This window comes from Neovison vison, chromosome 7, assembly GCF_020171115.1.
Source record: "Neovison vison isolate M4711 chromosome 7, ASM_NN_V1, whole genome shotgun sequence".
In the NCBI taxonomy this organism is placed as follows: domain Eukaryota; kingdom Metazoa; phylum Chordata; class Mammalia; order Carnivora; family Mustelidae; genus Neogale; species Neogale vison.
The window spans coordinates 27,728,045-27,755,436 of record NC_058097.1 but is presented as its reverse complement, the minus strand read 5'-3'; the positions used below and the strand labels follow the sequence as shown (position 1 = coordinate 27,755,436).

At 46.3% G+C, this 27,392-nt stretch overlaps 1 protein-coding gene across 2 annotated transcripts in view; it reads right to left on the bottom strand.

The window, feature by feature from the left end:
• CES5A (carboxylesterase 5A) overlaps window positions 1-27,392 on the bottom strand; it is a 95,254-nt gene that overhangs the window by 59,195 nt on the left and 8,667 nt on the right. The window contains exon 1 of one of the 2 annotated variants that reach the window (XM_044256118.1): window positions 21,846-21,919. The exons of the other annotated variant lie outside the window; for it this stretch is intronic. Within the exon in view, the coding sequence (XP_044112053.1) occupies window positions 21,846-21,863 (18 nt within the window). The 5' untranslated portion in view covers window positions 21,864-21,919. Of the gene's footprint in view, window positions 1-21,845; window positions 21,920-27,392 lie in introns of those variants that run through there. 2 annotated transcript variants of the gene reach the window in all.

Here is a 27,392-nt window from a genome sequence, read left to right as displayed (position 1 = left end):
TGTTGGAGGGGACGTGGAGAAAGGGGAACCCTCTTACACTGTTGGTGGGAATGCAAGTTGGTGCAGCCACTTTGGAGAACAGTGTGGAGATTCCTCAAGAAATTAAAAATAGAGCTTCCCTATGACCCTGCAATTGCACTCCTGGGTATTTACCCCAAAGATACAGATGGAGTGAAAAGAAGGGCCATCTGTACCCCAATGTTTATAGCAGCAATGGCCACGGTCGCCAAACTGTGGAAAGAACCAAGATGCCCTTCAATGGACAAATGGATAAGATGTGGTTCATATACACATATACACTATGGAGTATTATGCCTCCATCAGAAAGGATGAATACCCAACTTTTGTAGCAACATGGACAGGACTGGAAGAGATTATGCTGAGTGAAATAAGTCAAGCAGAGAGAGTCAATTATCATATGTTTTCACTTATTTGTGGAGCATAACAAATAGCATGGGGGACAAGGGGAGTTAGAGAGGAGAAGGAAGTTGAGGGAAATTGGAAAGGGAGGTGAACCATGAGAGACTATGGACTCTGAAAAACAATCTGAGGGTTTTGAAGGGGTGGGGGGTGGGAGTTGGGGTACCAGGTGGTGGGTATTGGAGAGGGCACAGATTGCATGGAGCACTTGGTGTGGTGCAAAAACAATGAATACTGTTATGCTGAAAATAAATTTAAAAAAATTTTTTTAAAAAGTTGGAGGTCATTAAAAAATGTTAGTGACCTATATATTTGCATATATATTACAATGGGCTATTATTCAACCATAAAAGAGAAGGATATTTTGCCATTTGCGACAACATGGATGGACTTTGAGACATTATGCTAAATGACTTAAGTCAGACAGAGAAAGACAAATGCTGTATAATACACTCATTTGTGGGATCTAAAAAAGTCAGACTTGTAAAAAACATCGAGCAAGGGATGCCTGGGTGGCTCAGTCAGTTAAGCATCTGCCTTCAGCTCAGGTCATGATCCCACGGTCCTGGAATCAAACCCCATGTTGGGCTCCCTGCTAAGTGGGGAATCTGTTTTTCCCTGTCCCTCTGCTCCTCCCCCAGTTCATTCTTTCTCTCTTTATCTCTCTCTCTCTCTCACTTGCTCTCTCTCAAATAAATAAATAAAAACTTAAAAAAAAAAAACAGAGAGCAAAATGGTGGTTGCCAGGGAATGGGGAATTGGAGGAAACGACTGTTGTTGTTTAAGGGTACAATCTTGCAGTGAATAATAAATAAGCTATAGAGATCTAATTTGTTGTATAAGGAATGGAGACAACGATATTGTACTACCATTAACAAACTTGCTAAGAGACTAAAACTTAATTATCCCAACCACTAAAAAGAAAAGATAATTATGTAACATGATAGAGGTGCAACATATTGCTACAATGATAATCATGTTACAATATATAAATATATCAAATTGTAACACATTGTACACCTTAAATTTACCTATTACATGTCAAATATATGCAATTTAAAGAAGCTGGAGGTCACCAGATTGAACTTAAATCTATTATATGTAGTTTATAAAAAACACACCTGAAATAAGAGGGTTGAAAATGAAAAGATAGAAGAATATACTTCACAATACTTAATCAGACAAAATGGAATTTAAGTTGAAAAACATGAATAAAGATAAGGATGGACACTCTATGACCAAAAAAAAAAAAATCCACTAAGAATTTAATGCAATCAAGAACTTGTAGGCACCCACTAACAAGCTTCAAAATATATAAAGCATAAAGCATAACCTGACAGAAAAATAAGGGGGAAAAACAATGAGTGAACTGACAGAAAAATATAAGGAAGTTGAATAAGTCCATACTCATAGTAAAATGATTTGAACAACATAGCACCTGCTACAGAAGGAACCCAGACTACACTTGGTCATCCCAGAGAGAAACCTACCGTGGTAGGAACTGAGAGAAATAAAAAACTGAGAAATAGGAGGCATCTGGACTTTAGTTTCTCTGTGGAGATGGAAGACTTGATCCTAAGAGTCCAGTCCAACTCACTGTGGCTTCATTGGAATTGGGGGCCAAAGTCCAAGTGAACAATCAAATCTGTCTGCACTTGTGTTTGTTCTCAATGACTCTTCTTCTTACTATACCTGCCAGGTATGAGCACTAGGATGATGGAAAATCTGAACTGAATTGTGGTAGAGCCAGCCAGTTCTTGATAGTAGAGGGGGAAGAGAATTTATGAGCCTCACAGAAAATAACAGAAACCCAAGGGAAAACAGATCATAAACACCCTATACATTCATTTTGAGATTCTGGTCCTCCCCAGCTTCTCCGGATAAATCATCACCACCATCACCACCAGCAGCTGTTGGGTGATTACACAGGCACTGTGTAAGTGTGTCATATGCATTGCCTCTATTAATCTTCACAAAAACCATTTCAAGTGGGAGTTTTTATCAATAGTCTCATTATACAGAAAAGAAGAGGCTCAGAAAAATTCAGTGACTTGCCTATAGTAACAGAGCTAATAAATGACAGACTTGGGATTGAACCCAGGTTTGTGTGACTGCTCTTAAGCACTACATGACCTGGTTTTTTGGCTGATGAACTGAAAATACGTGGCACATAATAATGGCAACAGGTCACACATCCTTCAAATCTGAGGTCAGGTGTCCCTTGCCCCCAGGCAGAAGTCAGTACTCAAGCTTCTAGTTCATACCTTCCCACAGACCACTCTAGAAGGCAAGCTGTCTTTCCTGGATCCCCAAGTCTTACCACTAAATCTGACCCAAAGAGAGTATTAGGATATTTTATTAAATTGAATTGAATAGATTAGCAAAAAGAAGCTAAATTCTGACACCCATGCACCATCCATTTAAACAGTTACTTGGCCAATTGAATGTTAAATTTTAGAAACTCTTTTTTTTTTTTTTTTTTCCCAAAACAGGTCACTAGGTGAGCCAGTGACCCAGGACAAGTTCCTCCTGCAGCATGGCGCCCCCAGGCCCATCTTCCAGGCCTCTATCACATAGGTGACTTCCTCTGCAGACAAATCATGGATGGTTCGTTCTGAAGATGGTATTGTCACGTGAGGAGAGTTTTGTGGTTGGGTCTTCTAATGCCCTGGGTTTTCTTTCCTCCAGAATACCCTGGTACCCCACAGAAGATCTATACATTTTTTTTTAAAGATTTTATTTATTTATTTGAAAGACAGAGATCTCAAGTAGGCAGAGAGGCAGGCAGAGAGAGAGGAGGAAGCAGGCTCCCTGCTGAGCAGAGAGCCCGATGTGGGGCTCGATCCCAGGACCCTGGGACCACGACCCGAGCCGAAGGCAGAGGCTTTAACCCACTGAGCCACCCAGGTGCCCCTATACATTTTATTTTAAACAGGATTCTTCCTCCCATGCCCCAGTCAAATCCCTATTTCTCAAGCAAAGTTTCTCTACACTGGTTATTCTGCGTTCTGTGAGGTTGGGAATGTAGATAGGGTTGGTACTTAATATTTAGCTGGTGATGCAAAGTCCTTGTGCTTACAGAACCATACTGCCAATAAAGAATGAAGAATGCAATGATTAATTAAGAAGTGGGAGGAAAGGAAAGTTTTTATTTATTAATCGCCTGGGAAATCTTCTGATGCTTTAACAGCACTATCTCACTTGATAATTGTAACACATTCCCAGGATGTACTATTGACTCCATGTTACCTGTAAGAACACTGAAACTCAGAGAAGGTAAGCCCCTTGTGAAGTTCACAAAGACATACAGTGACTGGCAGGATTTGAAATCAGATCCCTCTGCCTCCAGCGGCCTGGAATCTCAAAGAATACAGACAATATATTCTACAGACTCTGTTACAGGTGATCAGCATTGGTGACCCTCCGAGTATCATATACTCCCTGGGCACGAGAAAGATGCTTAAGCTTAAACAAGAAATAATCTTACTGAGATCCCCTGTTTCCTGGTGAGAGCATTTGAGGAGAGGGATGCTGATTGATGCGGGTTGTAATAATACTTATTTGTCTGCAATTACTCCTTGGATTTCAGCCAACATGGGCCACACTGAGCTGCAGCTGTACAAGATGTCTGGATTCTCCCACACAGCTTAGAGTTGGGAACAGGGTGGTCAGGAAAGGAGCTGAGTGGGGGCAGAAAGACATCTCCATTCAATGAATATTTATTGCAGCCCGGCTCGACACCAGACCTTGGCAGGAAAGGGAGAGGGAAGGCATGAACTTAAGCAAAATTGCAGTTCCTTTATATGTCAATGAAATGTTTACTTACAAAATGCAAAAATACAAAGTGTGGTTTCTTCCTCTGAGGGAAATAACAAGCCCAGGAACAAAACCCAGCAGCATGATGTGATCGACACTATAATCAGGGTGCGCTGGGAGAGCTTAGAGAAAGTTGTGCCCCAGAGGGCTGGGGAAGACTGCAGAAGAGCCGACTTTTCAACTAGGTCTTGCAGGCTAGGTTTTGTGTGGCTGTCCATCAGGTGGATGAGACGTGGGAAGGCAGTCCAGGAGTCGGGGAGGGTGGGGACAACCGGAAAGGCTGGGGGCATGAGTGTGCATGACACACAAGAAGTTCTGGGGTCTGATATAGCCAAAGTCCTGCCACAGGCTGGCTTAGAGACCTTGGGCCAGTTCCTTTCTCTGTGACTTTGCTGTCTCTTTTGCCATTTGTGAGATGGAGACACTAGTTCCTACCCACTGGGTTGTCATAAAGATGAAATGTAACACTATGTTTAATGCTTTAAAAAGTTCCCGGCATATGTAGATACCCAATAAAAGCTAGTTAGTTTTAATTTTGTTATTAACATGATGATGTTTATATTAATGTGATGATGTTAATGGTGATGATGGGACAGTAAAATGAGGCCAGAGCCAAGGTATTGAGAGCTTCAAATGCTATGGGAAGGAATGGAGAATTTCATTCTCCTGTTCCAGAATGAAAGTACAGCAGACAGAAGAGTTTTCGACTCAGCATAAAATGATTCCACATCTGTTACTCTCAGGCCTCCCCTGAAGATACTCCTCCTGGATATGGCAAGGCCAACTCCCTCATCTCAGGGGTTCTTGGGGCAGGGTGGAGAGAAATGAGCTCAGCTTGGCAGGACAAGGCCCCCTTGCCACCCTATGCCCTGTCACTGCCCCTCATGTACATGCTGCGTGGGACTTGTGAGGACATCTCCAGGCCTGCTAGGATTTGAGACACATCATAATCCACAAGGAGCTGTCCATCTTCCTTCCTGCTGCCCTACTCACTCTGTTCCTCCATTCCACTCACCCCAGAAAGCTCCTGGGGCATGGACATGGATATTCCCAGCCCATGAAGATGTTCCAGGCCATCGAACAGATCTGGTCCTGACCAAACGGTCTCCTGTCTGGGCTTGGAATTGGATAACTGGCCTCTCCCTCCCTTACCCTGCCTGCTTCTTTGCTAATTTGCTCCCTCCTTCAGCAGGCTCCCATGCACCCCTGGAATTAGCTTAACTCTCCTGCTCTGTTTCTACTTCTTCATAGCACAGGGTCTCTGCTTTCTTCCCTGTTCCCCCTGAACACTCGAGCTTCTTATTCCTGGTCTTTTTGGTTCATCCTACCTGAATCCTATGGGTCAGCATCCCATGAACACTACTTGTTCATGGTGCCCTCTCTAGCTCCTATAGTCCCCACTAAGCTTTATTTTCTTGCTTCTAGGATATTCAGATGGGCCTCTACCCCTCCCCAGCCCCCTAGTTTAGTCCATCTTACGTCTTGTATTGGCATAAATACCTTGACCCATAGGTCTGATTCTCCAGAGATGGGGTGCCTCACGGAGGCCTCTCTACTTCTTCACTTGCACTGGACACAGGGAATTAGCACTAGCTACACATGGACCCCCCTTCTCCCCTCTATGCTTAAGGCTGCAGCCATTCTTCTTTTATCTCCATTCCATACGTATTTCCCAAAGAGAACAAAGAAAGCTGCTCATATATTCCCAAAGAGAACAGGATACAAAGAAAATGTGGAACAGAGGAGAAATGCTCTAGGTTTGTAGACACGAGTTGTGGAGAGAAGTGATGGGATTAGCAAGAAGGTGGCAAGGGTGATTTTTAGTTACCTGGGTTGGAGTCAAGGCTGTACAGCCCACTGGCCTCTGAGAGACACTGCCCTCCACCCTTCCTCCCAGTCTTGGGGGTGACTGAGTCCCAGAGAACTTGGGTGGACAGCCACATTCTTTCCTATTTGTCCTCAGTCCATGAGGGTAGGCGTGGAGGGCTGGAGCTTTCCCTTGCCCTTTCCCTTAAAAGCTGGAGCTTTTAAGCCCCCTTTCCCATAGAAATAATATAGAGAATGAGGCCGATGTCAATTTAATTATTTTAGCCAACTCCTCACAATCATCACCAAAACCAACCTATGCCTAGAAGTTAAAATAAAACCAAAAGTAAAGCAACAATGAATGCAGTTGGACACCAGGAATAACTGGCCAACCAGTGTGGTAGAGGTGGCAGAGAACAACTTTGGGTATCTGAAGGACAGGGAAAGGCCACCTCAAGCCAGCAGGCATGGGCTGAGGATGCCCACATGCCTGGAGCCAGAGGAACCAATCTGATTATTTCTTGAGTTCTGTTCTAGTTCTGAGCTTCCATGAATCAATAAAAGGGGCCTAAAGGTGGAGCAAATGGCCTGAGGTGGCTGGTAGCAGATGTGAGGCTGGCAGCCCAGCTAATTTCCATGTCAGCTGCACCAGCCTCCCAGGAAGTGAAGAAATCTCGATTCAGGTTCCTCTGCTGACCTTGGGAGTTCATTCCCTTCTCTGGGTTCAGTGCGATTATCCTTAAAATGTGGAGGCTCATCCAGATGTGGGACCAGCTCTGCCTTCCTGAAACTGTTGGAGGCATTGCCAACCTGAGCACCAGCCCTGGCCAGTCATCTAGCCCCAGGGCACTCCAGGACACTCACCACTGCTTCCAGGATGCTGAGCCTCGGGAAACCCTGACATATTACTTAGACATCAGTGGCTTCAAGGGTGCAATGAGGGCCCCCAGTGTCCCCACCTCAGAACACAGGGAACAAGGGCAATGCGCCCTGTGGCTGGACTCAGTCCACCGAGTCTCCCCCACTGAGAAGCATCCCGAAGCCCACTCCTTACGTGCACAGGCAGCAAAACCCAGCATCCAGGGGCCAGAGACTACTAGGAGCCAGGTACCTCTCTGCCCCGAACCTTGCAGGGCAGTTGCCCGTGGCTCAGCAGGGACATCCTCTACCCCATTCCTCCCAGTCCTCCCCAGCAGATAAAGCTCAGCTCTGGTCTACACTCACCTGCCCTTCTCTAAGGGCCTACGTCATTTATTCTCCAAGCCCCAGCAGGACCATGTGACGCCTGCTCTCTTTGAGACGCTTCTGCTCCTTAGCATTAACCTTGCTTTCCCAACCATGACGTCACCTCCACGAACGTCACCTGGAGTCTAGGAGCTTGGAGGGATTACATAAAACCGAGACTTCTGAATATGCATAGCATTTGGAAATTGAATTGGTTAAGGTAAAAGTTGAGCTGCAAAAAAAATAAAAATAAAAATAAAAAAGCCTCAGCGTAGGGCCTGACGAACACAGGAGTTCATTTCTTTGTGCAGAACCGTGGCTGCTGTGATTGCCGTGCACACATCCACTCGGACACCCTCACCATGTGCGTGCACACGGCTTGGCTTCCGATGGCCAACACCTGCGCCTCTGGCGGAGGGCCACCCTAGGGCTGCTGGTGGCCACTCTGTCCACGAGCACAAGGAGGACTGGAATGTCTGGGAACTGGCAGTCCGCAGGGACCCATGGGTATGGTCCCTCAACCTAGGCTAGCTCTGAAGCTCACGCTCTGCTCTGTTCTTCTCCATGGAATTAAGCTCTTACCAGCTGCTGTGGTGGCTGGGCTTTACTGGCTGCCTTTCCTTCCTTTGGTCATCGCCCCACCACACTCACCTGCCAGCGCTCTTGCCCTCCCCCCAGCAAGCCACATGCATGCAGTCCTCTTCTTAGAACGGGGACCCAGGTTCCCTTCATTTTATCGCCCTGCCTGGCTCCCCTACCCCAAGCAGCTCATCCTGCTCCTGTTCATGCCCTGGCCTCCAGAAAGGAAAGGAAGAAGGACATCTTCAAAGGGAGTGAGGCAGGAACTGCAGCCATCCCTTGCTTTCATGTGTCCTTGTGGAGAACTTAGCTGCAAGGGAGGCTGGAAACATGCCCAGCAGGAAGTAGTAATACAGATGAAGGGAAATTATGGTGATGGATGCTGCAGAAATGGAATTGCCCTCCCCATTTACCGGGCCCCAGAGTGAGGTGCCCTGTGACACACCTTCCAGGTCCTGCCTTGCTGGATGCCCACAACACAGGAAGAGACCATTACTGCTGCGGTTTGCCGACTGAGACGGGACTGAGATGTTCAGCATCTTCCCTAAGTCATACATGAGCCATAAGGGGCAGAGTCGGATTCCAAATGCATGTCTGGCCCATGGGTTTTTCTCCTCTGTGGTGGTTCTGCTTTTTATCCCTAGATGTGACTTATAATCTGGTTCAATATCCATGCTTTGAGTATAACAAAATTGGGAGCCAGAGAAGGGCAGGGACTCAACCCAAATCACCCAGAGAGCAAAAACCTGGGGCTGCTTGGCCACCGGTTGGCGACTTGGTCCATGGCTCCTTCTCTGGGCTGACAGCCTCCAAACAGCTTTTGTTCTGACTCAGACTGGTGCCTATGGGGCTGCTGGGAAGAGAGATATACATCCTCTGGACTCACAGCCCGAAATCACAATAGCATCTAAATTTCTAAACAGCAAATCTACTAGTCAAGGTGCCAGGGATGGCCCAGGGTCTATGTTACCTGTGTAGCAGCCCCTGCGTTCAGCCCACAGACCTTGAACCAGCTCCCTGGCTTCTCCCAGAAGGTAAGGAGGGCTTATTCCCTTGGGCCTGGCTGTTTGCAGGCAGGAATTAGTGGAGAGGGATGGTGCCACCAAGGCCCCCAGATCCTCCATGAAGTCATCCCCTTGCTGTCGTCAGTGTCAGTTGCCTAGCAACTGCCTTTGGCAGATGGTGGCACTGAGAGCATGCCAATCTCTCCCACAGCTAAAAATACATGCCAACGACAACGGGTCTATTTTAAAAGATACAATGCGCTCCCAATGTCTTCCTTGAATGTGAGGAACTGTGCTGTGCCGGGTCTCTCTGGGCTTGATTTCATCTGATGGGGTGGAAGGGAGCATTCGAGGAAAGGCATCCAAGACCATCACTGTGGGGGGCTTAGAAAAATTGTCGTGGAGGCGGAGGAAGGAGAGGAAGAAGAGGAGAGAGAAGAACTAATGAGCTGGGAATTAAATATAGTCGGCAGCACATCCTCTTATCTGGCCACATTTTTTTTTTTTTTAATCTACACAGGAGGGTGGGGTTAGGAAGGAAAAATCATAGAATCACAGAAGCCTAGACCTGGAAGGGACCCAATCTCATTTCCCCGTTGGGAAAGCAGAGGCCCTGAGAGCTGGAGATGAGAAGACTCAGCTCTTTGTCCTTGTTCAGGGTGCAAAGGCTGGGGCTCTCGGTGTGGACATGAGGCCTTGGACCCTCTCTAACTCCTCTTTTGTACTTCTTTTGTTTGCTTTTTAAGATTTTATTTATTCATTTTAGAGACAGAGAGCAGGAAGAGGAGCAGAGGGAGAAGGACCAGCAGACTCTATGTTGAGCACTGAGCACAACGTGGGGTTCGATCCCATTACCCTGAGATCATGACCCAAGCCCAAACCAAGAGTCAGACGTTCAACCGACTGAGCCACCCAAGGGCCCTCATGCACTTCTCGTAGCAAGTTGACCACATGACACGTCACCACCTTAGCTTTCTGTCAATCACCATTATCTGCAATCACACTTCTGTTGGTACAAAGAGAGTAGAGATTCTATTCGTTCATGCATTGACCCATTCATGTATACGGTAAATATTAAGCACCTACCGCTACACCGTGCCATGCCCTAGACATACAGCAGGGAACAAATACATATGGTCCCCATGTCCTGTTGCTTGTGGTCCTACAGGTGAGGCGGGTACTAAACAGGTAAGCACAGGGCACCACAGGCTAAAAGCAGACACACTAAAGCCAGACCCAAGTTGATGCCCACTAACCAGCTCTGTAACCAAAGGTTACAAATGCTAGCACTTATTAGGGCTGCAAGATAAAATACAGGAGACCCAGTTACATCTGAATTTCAGATGAACTACAACTTTTAAAAATATAAGTATAAACCCAGTATTACATATCTGAGGTTCAAATGTAACTGGGTCTCCTGCATTTTTATATGCTACATCTGGCACCCTTACACTTCATATCATGGTTGCTTGATTTCCTCATCTATAAAATAGGAAAAATAATGTCTACTTATAGGGGTTAGTTATGTTGTGGATTAAATGAGAAAAACTTGTCTATCTGAGACTCTCCTCTCGTCTCCCTTGTGACTTGCCTGGGGTTTTGCCCTGGCTGGCATGTTAGCCCTCCTCCCCCCAGGGTCTGCATGGGGGTGGCCCTGCTCTGTTCTAGGGCTGAGTCGGAGGGTGAGGGAAATATGCAGGTTGACACCTGCATTGCCCAAGGAGCCAGGAACCAACCCAACTTTACTTGGAGTGCTGGTCAAGGCCCGAACCCTCTGTTAGTCTGGGATGCTTGTTCAAAAATATAGATGTCAGGGTTCTCTGCAAGCTTTAACAAACCATAAAGTCTAGGGGAAAGCGTGCCTTTTATTTTTTAATTTCTTATGTTTCAAGATTTTATTTGTTTGAAAGAGAGAGAATAGAGAACTCTAGAGAGAGCGAGAACGAGTAGGAGGTGAAGGGCAGAGGGAGAGGGAGAAGCAAACTCCCTACTGAGCAGGAAGCCCCGTGTGCGGCTCGATCCCAAGACCCTGGGGTTGTGACCTGAGCCAAAGGCAGATGTTAACCAACCGAGCTGCCCAGGTGCCCCAAGAATGTGCCTGTTGAACAAAATCCCAGTTAACTCCCTGGACTCAGAGATTTGAGAACTACTGGCCTGGGACGTGGAGAGGGACTCCTGTCCCTGCTAACAGGCAATCCCCGAAGCCTGCATTGACCTGTGGGATCCTGCAGTGGATCCTAGAACGGAAAAAGGACGTGAGAGGGAAACCGGGGGAAATCTGAAGAAACATAGTTCAGTTAATGGTATCGTATCCATGTTAATCATTGTACCACAGTTACATAAGACGGTAACATTAGGGAGAACACAGCGAGGGATATATGGGAACTCTCTGTACTATCATCGCAACTCTTGTGTAAATCTCATATTAAAAAAAAAAAAAAAAGCTTATTTTGGCTCAAAGCCTGCCCTGCGCCCTTCCCCAGTGCCGTGGTGCATCAGAAGGCCCAACCCACAGGCTGCCTAGACTCAGCTTGCGTTGGTTAAGCAAGTGCAGGTAGCTGAGTGCCTCCCCATCCCCCACCCCAAAACACAAGGATTCTGGGGAAGCACTGCTTCTCTTTCCTGCCACTCACACTGGGGCTTAAATGTCAACCTCAATGAATTACATTTTAATCTATGCTATCAACCTGGCCAAGGCCCTAATTGGATCCCAGGCACACCCGCTGAAGGGCATGCATAATTCATCAGCTGAGAGGCCACGAAAGCCTTTCATCATGGGCAAAGGAAGGAGGAGGGAGAGAAGGAGAGAGAGGGGGGCAAGGGTATGAGCTGGAAAAAGAGGGCAAGCAGGTAGGTTGGACGGGAGGCAAGAGAAGGGACCTGGAATAATCTTCCCAGGCTTTAAGTATAAAGTCTTCAAGAGTAGTCTCTAAGCTTCCGCTTAGGGCCACCTCCTCCAGGAAGTCTTCATTCACTGTCCCCTTACCCCCACCATCCCCCCTGCATGCTCCAGGTCCTCCTTCCCCTACCCTCCTGTAGCACAGGACATATCTCCTGGGACAATGTCTAACCGAATGACAGGTCACTCCCTCCTGGCAGAGTCTGCACACGGTATGGGTTTGTCAAGTGACTGGCTCTCCCTCGGATTTCTAGCTCAGACTATACAAAGAAATGCTCCAAACGAATGAGCACTTGCACTTGAGCTCGCTGGCTCTGCCACCAAACTTGCTCCTGTTCCTCAGGGCCACCCTCCATTCTGCCCAACCTTTGCCATCTCCTTCTGCCCACCATCTCCTGAAGCCAAGAACCACACAGGGAAGCCAACACAGTTACAGTGGATTTGGAAAGGGAAGTCCATATTTCTCTGGGCAGGCCCCCTGCTGCCTGGCCAGGCCCGGAATACCCCCCCAACACCTTTCTCAGGCCCCTCCACGTGGCCTCCCACTCCACTCAAACTGCCTTGTCCAGGTCACCATCCAAATCCATATGAGCTTTGACAGTTTCTTAGGTCTTCAACTTGACTGACCTGCAGCAGCACTGAGCGCCCCCTCCTCCTTGACACATGACCTTCTCTTGACTCTGGACACTGCACCCTTCTGCTTTTCCTCCTTTCACTTGAGCCACTTGGTTGTCCGCTGGCTTTGCTGAATGTCTCACTTTGGTGGGACTGTGGAATGGTGTGAAGCCCCAAGGCTCATTCCTCAGAACTCAGCTCTTCTCCAGCTGTTTCTACCTAACATGATTCAGCTCCTTGGCTCTAAATGCCATCAAACACAAATGGTTTCTAAACAAACACATCCACCCTTGACCTCTCCCTTAAGCTTCCAGCATAAATATCCACTTTGGATGCCTACAGTTATCTTTGGCTGCATAACACCCACAAATGCAGCAGTTAAAACAATAAACATGTGTTCTCTTGCAGTTTCTGCGAGTGACGGATCTGGATGCCATTTACCTGAGGGCCTCTGGCTGAGGTTCTCAAGCTGCCAGGTGGGGCTCTAGTCTCATCAGAAGGTGTGATGCAGGAGGGTCTGTTTCCAAACTCACTTCCATGGCTGTTCCATGGGAGTCTTTCCATAGACTCACAATATGGCAGCGGCCTTGTTTCAGAGACAGTGAGCAAGGGCACAAGGAAGAAGACCCAATGCAGAAGCAGTGGTCTTTTTGTAACTTGATCTGAGAAGTGACACTCCACCACCTTTGCCCTATTCTGTTGGCCAGAAGTGAGTCACTAAATCCAGCTCACCTCAAGATGAAAAGACCACACAGGGCGTGAACAGCAGGACACAGGGATCATTGAGGGCATCTTAAATAGGCATCTTCAACTAAACACGCCCAGGAAAGAACTCCTAAAATTTCCCGTCCCAAACTTGTTCCTCTCCACATTTTCTCTATCTTAGTAGCTAGTGTACCAGCATCGGAATGGAGTGGCCTATCAACTTGGATAAGCTGGAACTACATCTCCCAGAATCTCCCTATTGCATGGTTCTGGGACAAAGTTGGCCAAAGTGGGAGCTGGCACAGGATCTGGGAGAAGGGAGTGAAGGATCAGTCATTGTTCATGGAAGATCATGGCAGCCACATACCCTGCTGGGCAGACATAGAGCTCTGTGGAGCCTTGCAGCTTGTCCTCACTCTTCTCTGCTCTGTGTCTAGCTTATCTTTCTAACTACTGATCCACAGTTGACCAAGAGCTACCCCAGACCCACCTCCAGATGGGTGGCTGTGTGCCCAGAGAAGTGGCAGACACACAGAGACAACAGAGACCCAGAGCCCTCTCCATGAGCCTCCTCATGGCCTCACCTTGCTGGCTAGATGTGCTAGATTTCTTGGAGGTCCCTACTGGTCCAACTTATTCACTTACACAGGGATTCAGGACCGTTATTGGCTCTTTCTCTGATCTCTAAATTCACCCTTTCCCTTCCAAACTTCACTGTCCTGGTTTCTCCCACAGTAAGACAATGAATTCCCATAATGAATTCTTTCTCCCATACTGCTGCCTCCTTTTTGCCACAGCTGAAGTGACACCTGCTCAGAGAGGCCTTTCCTGAATTCACCAGACAGGCCCATGTTCTAATCCCATAAACCATCAGATTCTGAATCATTGTTAACCAACTTTACCTCCTTATTCTGTCCCATCTACCGCACAGTGTTCTGCAACTATGCTACTATGGATGAGTTTAAAATCAGGCCTGTAAAATGGGTATATTCATGCCTACTTTTTTGATGGGGAAATGAATGCACAAAGAAGTGAAGTGATTCACCCATGATCTCATGGAGCAAGTGATGAAACAGACGGTAAGAGGAGGGGATCAGAGCCCAGTTCTGCCTTATCTCTAGCCCATTCACTTCATCATCAATAATGCCTCCCCGTGCCTGAGGCTGGCTTTGGGAGAGTTTCTCAACATCTCAGTCTTAATGTCTTCATCACAGGTACCCACGGATTGGGAGCCCTGAGAGTACTTAGTGAATTCTAAGTACTATGACTGGTCCCTCTACCCCCAACAGATCCCAAAAGCCATCTCCCCTGGGATGGATCCTCAGAGTGGAATCGAAGATACTCGGGGCTATTTTGAGCAGAAGATCCATGTGTCCTCTCCAAGATTGTGGCAGATTTCATCCTGGATCCCGGGCACTGCCCTGCTGGAGTCTCTTTTTGCCCCATCTCTCTCTCAGCTCACAGTCTCAGGTGGGCTGGTGGCCCATCGCCCAACCCCACATGAAACAAGTAACAAAAAGCCCCAGGCCACAGACCAAGACAGCAGCTGGGCAGTGTTAATCACAGAGATACACAGAAGCCTGGGAGGCAGCTGGCCTCCTCTCTTTCGGGCCTTCACCAGCTTCCAGCCACTATCCGCTGTGTTCCCTTGCAGTAGGGCTGGGCTGTGTCAGGTCTTCAGGGAGCGTCACTTGGAGCTCTTCTGAGGTTTATGCAACTTGGAAGTCACACAGGGACTTCTTACTTCTTCACCGGGCTCATACCTTTGCCCAAAGGTACAGGTGCACTTGTGAATTATCTTCTTTTAAGATTTAGAAAAATCACTACTTTTTAATCAGTTTATACGTCCCAGACATGTTTTCCCATCTGCTGTTCAACCATCAAAAGTTATTAGATGGGTTGAACATAAAGCAAATCCACTGGAGAGCTCTGGAAATAACCATACCTAGCACATTCTGAGCTCTTCTTCATTGCCTAGCAGTGTGCCCAGTACTTCCTGTGAGTTAAATGCACGGACACCTTTCAAAAATCCTGGGAGGTAGCGACTGTTATTATTCCTTTTCCAGAAAAGGAACTGAGGCTCAGAGATATTTAAAATATGCCTGCTTGTTGCCCCTCAACATCCAAGGAGCAAAGCCAAGATCTGAATCCTGGTGGACACCTCCAGTCAGTTGCTAAACTGCACCCAGCCACAGAGGAGGGCCCAGGGAGGCCAAGAGGCTTGTCCTGCTCCTCTGTGCAAATGCTTCTCAGATTTTAATGCACCCGTGAATCACCTGGGGTTCTAGTTAAAAGATATTAAAATGAAGATTTTGATGCTGCAGGTCTGGGGAGAGGCCCAAGATTCTGCATCTCTAACAAGCTCTTAAGTGATGCTAACGCTGCTGATCCAAGAACCACACTTTGAGGGATGAGGCTCCATACCACACTGCACCTGGGCAGTACCTGCCCCTCTCTGTCACGTGGGATCCCCCTGGGTAGCTAAGTTCTTGCTTTGAACAAAGACTGCTCCTGCTGTTGCAAGGAACAGAAAACCCACTTCAAACATTGGTTTAAGACAAAGGAGGAGTCTTGTAGATGAGAAGGCCTGGGTTCAGGCAACGCTGTATCTAGGTGCTCTGTTGATGTATCAGGACCTGATACTGTTCAGCTCTGCTCTTCACAGTGGGCTTCATTACCAGCTCCACATAGTGATACAAAGGCTGCCAGAGGAATGAAGACACAGTGGGATGGTCTTGACAAGCTGAAGCTCTCTCCCTTATGGGAGCCTCCGAGTGTCTCATCACCCCACACCTGACCTGGTGTCCTTAAAGTCTGAGCTGGCTAGAGATGCCAATGCCACCAAGCCGATTTGCTAAGGGGCACATAAAGGTCAACTGGCCATACTCTGGTATGTAGCACCTTCTCAAATTCTCTGGGTTATTCTGGTCTTCCTCAACTGTGGCAGGGTGAATTGTGGGTCCTGACTCTTCACTCTCCTAAGTGTTAAACGTTCACGTCTTTGCCATAGCTGCTGGTGGGTGGAGTGAATTCCCCCACCTCATGATTTGGGGGTTGGTCATGTGAGCTGCTTTGGTCGACAGACATTCAGAAGTATGAAGTGAGTAGCAAGAGGCTGCTTGCCCATTCTGGTTTCCTGTCTTGTGCCATGGTGCCCATGGAGCAAAGCACATATCCTGAGCATGTACCCAAGGGCTGGTGGCCCACGGAGGATGAGAGACATGTGAAACAATTTTGTACTAAGTCTGCGGCCGAGAGCCTAGGGCCCAGCCTAGCCCACCTGCGCAGCAGCTCACCTGAGAGACTGAAAAAGAGAATGAGTGATCACTGTGCTAAGGCCCCAAGACTGAGCTGTTCTGTCACATGGCATCACTGTGGCAGGAGCTTATATGCCGGCTTAATAATTCAGCCTCAAGAACTGGACAATAACTTCTCTTTTTGAGCTCCTCATATAGTACCTAGTATACACTCAGGTATTGGAAACAATAGGACTCTGCCAGCCTAATTTCTCAATATGACAGATAGGGAAACTGAGGCTCAGAGAACTGGGGATTTGTTTACGATCATACTGAGTGCATGGCCCAGCAGGCAGAGCTAGAACTGCCTGCTGACTTCTGAGTCTGGCTTTTCCCCGTCTCCTCTTATTTCTTTGTTTAGAGCCTGAAGACAACATTCCCCTGACCTGCACCATCTTGATAAACATGGCCTCAAGATGCGAAGGTCCTACTTGACTTTGACCTTGCATCTCGGGATGACCTTTGAAGGCCCCTGTACTCAAGGCTCCATAGGGATTTCTGAGGTCTGCTTTCCAGGCACAGCCTGCAGGACCACAGACATAGGTTATGTTTACTGTGTGGGCACAGAGATGTCAGTGATACAGGCTGGTCCATGTGTCCATGAGGTCTCAGGGTCCCTGGGCGGAAGGTTCTACACAGATCACCTAAGAAAAGTCACAGCTGAGACCAGGGCTCACATGTGCTGTGATTGAGAAGGAGAGTGAGTCAGAGCAGAACTGGAAGGAAGCAGATACGGGTCCATCATCTCCTGGGGACCACCTGGGATCGACCCCAAGGCAAGGCCAAGTCCAACCATAAGGTACTTCTTACTTTCTGAGAAAATGGTTCCCCAGCAGCCTTGCTGAGGGAAGTGGGCGCTTGGCTCACAAGCCTGGTTGGCAGGCATACAGCGCAGATGGGCTGCTGACAGCATCCCCCTCGTGCCCCCTCCTCAGAATATTCTGAAGGGGGAGCGAGCAGCAGGCCTGCCTGCACATCTCCTCCCGCCCCATGTTCACACAATCTGGCAGCATCTCTCACGTGCGCCCCACCTCCACTGATCTTTTCCATCTCTGCTGGCCCCATGGGCCTCTACCCTAACCAGCCAGAGTTACCACCCCAAAACCAGGGCCAGGATGAGGGTAAGCTGGGTGAGGTACAAAATTTATGGAGATGCCCAAATTACTCAGCAATCAAGATAAATAATATTTCTGTGCAATGGTTTTTAAAAGTAAAATTAATGCAAAAAAATCCATGATGAGCAACTATCAAAAACTTATGCAAAGACAGACTCAGAGAGGATGGGGTTTGGGTTGAGGCAAATAAGGCCATGGCCTACAAGTACAGGGTTAGATGTTGTCATGAAAACAATGGTGGCATGGAATGCCTGGGTGGCTCAGTCAGTTAAATGTCTGACTCTTGATTTTGGTCAGGTCATGATCTCAGCATCCTGGGATCGAGCCTGGAGTCATTCTCAGCACTCAGTGGGTAATCTGCTTGAGATTTTCCCTCTCCCTCTTCCCCTTCCCCTACTCATGTGTGCACGGGCACACATGATCTCCCTCTCTCTCTCTCAAGTAAGTAAGTAAGTAAATAAATAAATAAATAAATCTTTTTAAAAAATTTGATATTTCATTCATAGTGGATTTTTTGCATTACTTTAAAATATTTAAAATACTGCATTAAAATACTTATTCTCTTTTTAAAGAGAGAGCCAGCAAGCAGAGGGAGGAGCAGAGGGAGAGTAGAATCTCAAGCAGATTCCCTGTTGACTATGGAGTCTGATTGCAGGGCTTGATCCCAAGACCCTAAGATCGTGACCTGCGCTGAAATCAAGAGTCAGGCACTTAACCAACTGAGCCACTCAGGGGCTCCTTATTGATTTTAATCACTGATTTTTGGCTCCCAGTTAAATTCTTCAACCAAGACAAGCACCTCAATTTCCTCATCCAGATCCCAATCCTACAAAATGTGGTCTTGTCATCCACCCTCCTCATTCCTAGCAATGCCTCCCCAATATTGTCAGGATACAGGAAAAACTTTGTAGGTGCCTTTTACGTCCTCACGGTCAGATCCCTGCCCACTTCACCATAACCACCAGTAGTCATAAGGGTTGTTAAAATATTGGAATACTTCCCAATCTCAAACACCAGCACCCCACTCCAAGAGTCCCCTGTCATCCTAGCTCCTCTCCCAGGACACTGTCAGAACTCCCCATAATCCAGGAACCAAAGGACTAATGGCTGACCAACTCAGGACTCCCAGATACTACCTTAGCAATATTCTCAATAGCCACCTGTCTGGCCTCATCCTTTGTCATGTTTGATAAACTTAGTGGGGCTAATTATTCAAATTAGAGTTCCCTCCTCACACTATAAACAAACATGAATTCCAGCCAATGTAGAGAACTAAATAGACACCAAAATAAAAATCAAATAAACGAAGACCCAAAAAACTTATGCAAATAGATTTAAGAAGTTTTCCAAATTCATGTGTTGGGAAAAGTCTTCCTGAGCAAAATATAATGCCAGATTAGAAAATTCAGAGAAAGTGTTTGCAAGAAATAACAGACAACACCCATAATATGTAAAGAGCTCTTATCAATCAATAAAATGACAAAGAACCCAAAAGAAAAATGGACAAACATATGAATGAGCAATACACAGAAGAGGAAATAAAAATGGTCAATAAACATAAGCAAAGGTATTTAATTTTGGTAGAACTCAAGGAATATAATTAAAATAACAATGAAATCATTGTAACTCACTCAGTCCCCCAAAATGTAAGAGACTGTGAATAGGCAGCATTGGTAAAGATGTAGTAAAACAGGTACTCTGTTGGTGTGAGTAAAAGTGATTAAAAAAAAAATTTTTTTTAGGGGGGCCAGGGTAGTTCAATTGGTTAAGCATCTGCCTTCGGCTCAGGTCATGATCCCAGGGTCCTGGCATCAAGGCCCGAATTGGGCTCCCTGCTCACCAGAAGTCTCCTTCTCCCTCTCTTCTCCACTTGTACTCTCTGTCTCTCAAATAAATAAATAAAATCTTTAAATAAGTTATTTGGTGGGATAATTTGGCAATATTTAAGGGTTTTAGAGGAGGATGGAGCACTGGCTATATCTTTATCCTGTCTGTAAATTCCCTTAGCCCTGGAAATGGAGAAAGACCATAGTCACTAATGTAGATACCCCATAAAGAAAAGATCAGACAGCCATAGGGAAGAGAAATCCATGAAGCCAGTGGGTAGCAAAAGCAAAGCCTTTAACCAGAGGTCCTCTACCTCACCATGATGCCTAAAATGAGTTCGCCCAAGCCTATGAGACACTTGGAGTCACTCAGTGACTGCCTGCCGCTTCTAGGTCAAGTCCCAGCTCCTTAGCATGACATACCAGGCCTTTTATGAACAAGCTCCTGCTGTCTCCCCCCTCATTTCCTACTGCTCCAACTCATAGTCCACATTATGGCCATTTCCAGATTGAGCATGCCATATTCCACCCTGCTGGTCCCTCATACATGCCCCCTCTAACCCCTAAAATTCCCTTTTCTTCATCTGTGTCAGATCAGCAGCCCCCAGTCCTTCAGGGCCTGCCTCAGGCCTCCCCTCTTCCAGGAAGTCCTTCTAGCTTCTCTTCAGACTGGGCTAGGAGCTTATTCTTTGCAATCCTGTGACACACTGTACCCTGGCCTCTCACTCAGAGTTCTTAGTGACCTGCTTCCTTACTCAGCCATGAGATTCTGGAGGACAGCGACCTCGCCCCGGGCACCTCTGATCTCTGACGCTGAATCACAGGGCGGTGATGGAGCATTTACCACTGGTCAAACACGTACCAGACCCAGGCAGTGCAGTGGTGAGTAGAGGTCCCTGTTCTGGAGCTTACATCAAGTGGGAGAGACAGAATAGATGTGTTAATTAGTTCATTAAAGGATGGATTATTAGTGTTTGAAGTAGACAGAGAATAGCAGGGAGGACCGGTGGGCAGCTGTAGGTAGAGTCATCAGGGAGGCCTCTCTGAGAAGGCGAGACCTGAGGGGTGAGGAGCCAGGGGCAGGGTGAGCCAGGCAGAGGAAATGAGGGCAAAGGCCCTGCAATAGAAGTCACATATCGACTAGAGGACAAGTGCGACCATAATGGGATGCCATCAAGGAGCTCTGACCATTTTTTAAAAATGATTCATTTATTTATTTGAGAGATAGAGAACATGCACACACATGCAGGGGTGGGGAGAGAGGGAGAGGCAGAAGGAGAAGGAGAGAGAGAATCTTAAGCAGGCTCCATGCTGAGCGTGGAGCCCAACATGGGGCTTGACCTCAGGACCCTGAGATCATGATCTGAGCTGAAGTCAAGAGTCAGACACTTAATTGACTGAGTCACTCAGGCACCCCCAAAGAGCTCTAACTTTCAATCTCTCAAGCTGCTATGTGAGAAAGCAAGGGTAGAAGCAGGGACACTAATTAGATGGCTATTCCACTAAGTGCAGTAATGATGATGGGTGCTCAGAGAGAAATAGAGAAGTAAAATTGCATTAGGAAAAGACCTGAAGTCTCAGTGGTTAATTACACTCAAAACATGTATAGTTTATTTCTTGCCCACATAAAAGTCCAGTGTGGGTTGGGCAGCCCTCACACTGGAGCTCTGCCATCTGGAACGCGTGGTCTCTAAGGTACCATGTCAGGGAAAGAGACAGTCAAAGGAGGCACATTGGTTCTTTACTGCCTTGGCCAGGGAGTGCCCTGTGTCACCTCTGCTCACAATTCATTGGCCAGAACCAGTCACATGACTCTATCTGCAAAATGAAAATGCAGGGGAGGGCGTGAGCCATCTCCATGGACTCCAGAAATAGATTTCTTTCCAGAAACAGAAGTGATCTGACTTGATGGGTCAGGTGCAGAGGCTGGAGGTTGGGGTGGGGAGGCAATGGCAAGAGCCAGGGATAAATCCCAGGTTTCTGGCCTTGGCACGTGATGTAGAGTTATCACATCCAAAACAACACTGCTCTTTCCCTCCCATGCACCTGTTTCTTCCTCCATCTTAGTTGGCAAGTCCATGTTTCTGGTTGCCAGCTCAAAAACCTTTGCTTCTTTCTCAAAGTGTATACTTTAAGTGGATGAATTATATATTATATTGCAATATAGCTGTTGATAGATAGGTAGAGAGATGGATGGATGGATGGATGGATGGACAGATGACATATTCAGAATCTGATCACATCTCTCACCTTCACTGCTGCTACTCTGGTCCAAGCCCCCACCATCTCTCACCTGAACCACGACAACATGGTGGCCAGACTGATTCTGCTAGAACTTAAAGCAGACTAAGTCATTCTTCTGCCGTCTCCTGTCTCAGCATTAAAGCCACATTCCTTACATGGCCTATAAAGCCCAACATACTCTGACCTCGCCTTCCTCCTCACTTGGCCTGACTTCCTCCTACAGTCCTTCTCACATACTCCTGGCCAGCCACACCAGTCTCCTTACTATTCCTCAAAGGAACCAGACATATTCTCACCTCAGGACCTTTGCACATTGTCCAGCCTGGTCTGTGGTCCCCCAGACACCTGCATGGCTCCCTCCTTGACCTCCTCCTCCTCTCTGCTCAAATTTTATCTTCATAGTAAGGCCTCACTGACAGCTGTAGTTTAAATTGTAACCCTCCCCCAGTAGGTTTAATCCTTCATTACCCTCAACATTTTTATGGCATTTGTCATCTACCATGTTATCCAGTCAACTTATTGGTTGTATCTATTGTTTATTGTTCTGCTTCCCCCAACTAAAATGTAAACTTCAAGAGGACAGGGATGACTACTTTGTACTCTGATGCATTCCAACTATTTAGTGCACATTAAAAGGAAAGGACTGTTGATTAAGTAAATAAATATATGAAATGGGTCACCAGGTGGGGTGGAGAAAACTCCCATCCATGGGAGGTGTTCAATAAACATTTGGTAATTACGTATTGGCAAAAGATTGATCCACAGGCCAGACTTAGGAATGTGTTCCACAGCTCAATGTCTAAGCCGTACTAGAGTTTCAGCAAGTTTTCATTTAGGACAACTTTGCTTCATGAATTCTGTTTCCCATCATGGAATACCATCTCTTCTCCTTCATGTATCCTAATTCCACCCATCCTTCAAGACCCAGTCGAGAACCATCCAGCTCATTCTTTTCCAGCTCTGACTTCTACATTTTGTTTTGTTCTTGTTTTTTTAACAAACTGAGGTAACCTCATTTTCTCTCTGGGTAGATGTCTGTGTGTAACTGCTCTGTCAGGGCACCTGTCCATGAAATCTCCTGGTGATCTGTTTCAATGATGAATGCCTTTTTTGGCATATCGTCCCTTCTGCTCACATTCTACTTAGTCTTCCTGGGACCATATGAACTATGAGACAGGCGTGCCTGCCAACACTCTCATCAAAAGTTATCAGGAATAGAATTTAATAAACAGGAAGCAACATATAAAAACATTGAGTCAGAGAAATGACACACAAAGGCTGAAATTGCCTTTGCTGCCAAAGTTCCAATCTGTAGATGGGTCCTTCACGGTCGCCAAAGAAGAGAGCCCAGGTTCTCGGGTAGCTCCTGACTTCAGCATTCTCTCAAGGGACATCTCTACTCTCTTACCTCCCTGGAGCCTCTGCCATCTCCAGCCTACTACCCAGGACTCCAGGAGTCGTGCTCATTCTCAGCAGCATTCCTGACTGCCCACTTCGCGCGATAATTGGAACTCTACTTCCCATGCCTCAGAGAATAAGTGGAAAAGAACAAGAAAAGAGAGGCTGGTGTTTATGATTCACAATGACATCTTTGCAGCTCTGTGGGCCAATATCTCCCGTTCTTAGTGCATCTGTTTGGAGCGCTTGCTGGAGAATCCATTTGAGAATCCACTAGGATCTCTGTGCCCAGTCAGATAGGTCCCCAATGCCCACCTTTCCAGTGTTGAAGCTAGGATGTGAAAGCACCTACAAGCCTGAAAGCCAGGTCACTCTCGGTGGGGGGGGGGGTTCCTCCTTAGGGCTGGGCCCACCTATACATTTCTCCAGCTGATCCCTAAGTCTTAGAGGCAGACCTGAGAGTTTTTCCTTCACGTCTTGCTCTCTTTGACTTTTAGTAGGTATTCCCTCAGGCCTGGCTGATTGCTGAGCAACACCAATTGGGATCAGAGAATTAGCTCATTCAGAGGAGGCATGCCCTTTGAGGACTGAGCCTACGAGGGGCTCCCAACAGCCAGAATAAGGATTTTGTTTTAGATAAGGTGTTACTGAAGATAAGAAGCACTATAACGAGGAGAATGTTTTTTGAGCATGTATCATCTATAAAGTATGGTACTTTAACTTTTACTGAGTGCTTCCTATATACAAGGCACTCTCCTGTATGGTTGATACTTATTCATACATATTGAACAATTTAATCCTCAAAACAGCTCTAATAAGGCAGCACTGTTATTATCTTTACAGATGAGGAAACGGAGGCCCAAAGATGTGAAATGCAGCAGCACGTGGGCTGCAGGAGACAGCCACACACACGAGTAGTACCAAGACGGGCCGAGTAAGGTCTCTGCCACGAGAGACGAGGGTCTGGAGAGGGTACCTCCTTCACCAGAATTCCTTATGTGCCTTGCCTACCTCAAGAATTTTAAGCATCCTTCAAGAGTCAGTTCACGGTCTGTGTTTTCTGGTAAAGCCTTCTCTAACCTCTCCCACCACAACCGCCCCCCCACCACTGCCCCCAACAGACCAACAGAAATGACCACTCCCTTTGCTGAGCCATCTTGCCTGGAACACAGCATTGGCCCAGCATGATCACCCTGTGTGACAACGGCTCCCATACCTGCTGTGAGCAGGTACTGGGCTGTGAGTCCCTGGAGAGCAGAGGCAGACAGTGCTCCCAGGGCCTTCCCAGCACAGAGCATGGCCCAGAATAGGGGCTTAGTAACCCCTAGCTGAATGACCCAGCAGGGAGTCAGGCTTACTTGAAGGCCTCCATCCTGAAGTGACATGTCACTTCTACTCTTCCATTGCCCGAAGCAAGTCACACGCTTCTGGTCAGCCTTGCCACACCTCAGGCCCTGCCTAGTAAAACTCAGCTATGCCAAACAGACCCCATTCCCATGGGCACCACCAAAAAGATCAGCTGACAGACAGGTCGGGGGGAACCAAGCCAGGTCATACCTTGGGAACCATCCCCCCCCAAAAGGGGTACTTCTAGAAATGTGGGAAAGTTGCAAATGAGGTCTGTATTGTGTGAACTATTAAAAGGAAGGCTTTGGGATGTGTGGAGGAGTCTACACTGCCTCGTAATGCCTACTCCACTACGAATTTTCCACGTGACTTTGAGCATCTCCTTTACCCTCAATGGTTCTCTTTCTCTCCATCAGTAAAATCTTGGGCTACGAACTCATAGTCTCCACGGTTCTAAGGCTGCACAGTCCTGACAACCAGGACTGGCTCACCGACATGCCAAATATATTACCTACCCCATTGCTTGGAAGGCTGATGAATCTTAACACATGCAACAAGCCACTACAGAGAAACCAGTAATACTCCTTTCCCATCTTTAAAAAGACTTTTTTCCAACCTCACATGTTTTTTTTTTCTTCTTGAATATTGAGTCTCAGAGGTGAGTAAGCTATGTCATCATCTTCCAATGCTCAGAAATTTGGGTTCCACGGGGGTGAAAAAAGGAGGGGTGAACGACCTTTTCCCTTTCGTCACAGGAAACCGCAGCACGCTGCAAAAGAAAGATGGGCTCCTGATTATTAAAAATAAACCCTGGCCCACAGCCTGCCTTGCACATTAGTCTTGCCAGCAGATGCAGACTTGCACACACACTCTCTGGCTCTGTGCTGAGACCCAGCTTCTCTGGCCAGTTTTCATGCTGAGATTCTCTAAGGACAACCATTTGTGTTTGGACAACTATGAAATCAGCTATTTGCTTGCTCAAGGAAGGGAATGCTACCCTAGGGCTGAAGGGGACAATGAGTCCCTAGAATCTTGACAAGGAATCTCAGTGGTTTGAAAGGAAACGTAAGATATGCATTGAGATTCTTCTGGTATTAAATGATAGAAACATTAACTAATATTGATTAATATTGATTAATGCACAGAAGGTAACTTTCTAAAAATTTTTTTGGCTCATATACCTGCAAAGTCCAGAATGTGGAGATGCCTATTAGCTTCAAGAATGGTCATATCTAGGTGCCTGAGCAAGCTCATTGGGCATTTGTCTCTCTCCCTCTCTATGTGCTCTTTCACTTTCAGGCAAACTCTTCCCAAGCTTAACAAGATTATCTCCTAGCAGTTAACTCCCCTGGAAAGAGATTCTGGTTCCCACTGGTTTCAACAAAAGTCTCAGAAATAACTCTTGTTGTCTAATTTGAATTACATACCCAGTCCTCAATCAATCCTTGTAGCCTTAGGATAGAAAACATTAACTGGCCAGAATAAGACACTTGGAATTGAGGATGAGGCAGGCCCCCCATTCCCACTTGATGAACTGAGAGTGCAGAAGGGTAGTTCACAACCCCCCAAAAGTCAGTTTTAAAACCTGGACAGAATGCATGGAGCATTCTGAGGACTCAGTAAGAGAGAGTATAAGACCAGAATTCAAAATACCACCGATACCTTTCCCCACTCTGGTATCCCTGGATCTGAATGCAACATAGTCTGAAACCATGAAGGGGGCATTAGAGAGGCTCTGGGGTTCGGCTCAAGGTGTGAGAAGGAAAAACAGATGAACTGAACACCACCAACAACAAATTAGATCTTACTGACATTACCAATTTCTTGTCTTTACCAAAAAGAAGCAACATACGCATCCTTTTCAAGTGCACATTAAATATTCACCGAGAGACCATATCCCAAATCAAAAAATAAACTTTAACAATTTAAAATAATTGAAATCATACAAAATGTATCTTCAAACAATGGAATTAAGGTAGAAATCAATGAAAGAAAGAGAAGAGGAAAATCTCAAACACTACCATATTAAACAGCATGCTTCCAAACAATCCATGGGTCCAAAAAGAAGTCTCAAAGTAAATCAGGAAATATTTGAACTGAATGAAAATGAAAATACAACACTCCAAAAGACGTGGGATGCATCTAAAGCAGTGCTCAGAGGGAAATTCACAATACAGATAGTCCACAACTTATAATGGTTTGACTTCATGATTTTTTTACTTTGTGATGGTGGGAAAGTGATCTGCATTCAATACAAACTGTACTTCAGATTCTGAATTTTGATCTTTCCCCAGGCTTGCAGCACTCCCTGTGAGCCATAGCTCTCAGCCAGCCACACGATCATGAGGGTAAGCAACGGATACACTTATAACCATTCTATACCCATACAACAATTCTGTTTTTCATTTTTAGTAGATTTAGTACATTTAGTTGAAATATTCAATACTTTCTTATAAAATAGGCTTTGTGTGAGATAATTTACCCACTTATAGGCTAATGTGAGTGTTCTGTGCACATTGAAGGTAGGCTAGGCTAAGCTATAATGTTCAGTAAATTAGGCATATTAAGTGCATTTTGACTTATGATTTTTTTCAACCTACAGTGGGCTTATCGGAACATAACCTCATTGTAAGCCAAGGAAAAACTGTATTAAGTACTTACATTAGCAAAGAAGAAAGGTCTCAAATCAGTAGTCTAAACTTTCACAAGAAACTAGTAAAAGAAAAACAAAATAAAACCAAAGCAATCAGAAGAAAGAAAACAAGGGGCCCTGGATGGCTCAGTCAGTTGGGCATCTGTCTTTCACTCAGGTCATGATCCCAGGGTCCTGGGATCGAGCCCCACATCAAGCTCCCTGTCAGCAGCAGGGAGCCTGCTTCTCCCTCTCCCTCTGCCTTCCCCACCATCCACTCATTTTTTTTCCTCACTCAAAATAAATATTTTTTAAATGGAAGAAAGAAAACAATAAGGTAATGCAGAGTGAAGAAAATTGAAAACAAAAAGAAAAAAGAGAAGATGACTCAAGCCAAACATTGTTCTTTCCTTAAATAATCAATAAAACTGAGGTGTGTGCAGCAAGACTCACAAAAAAGACAAAT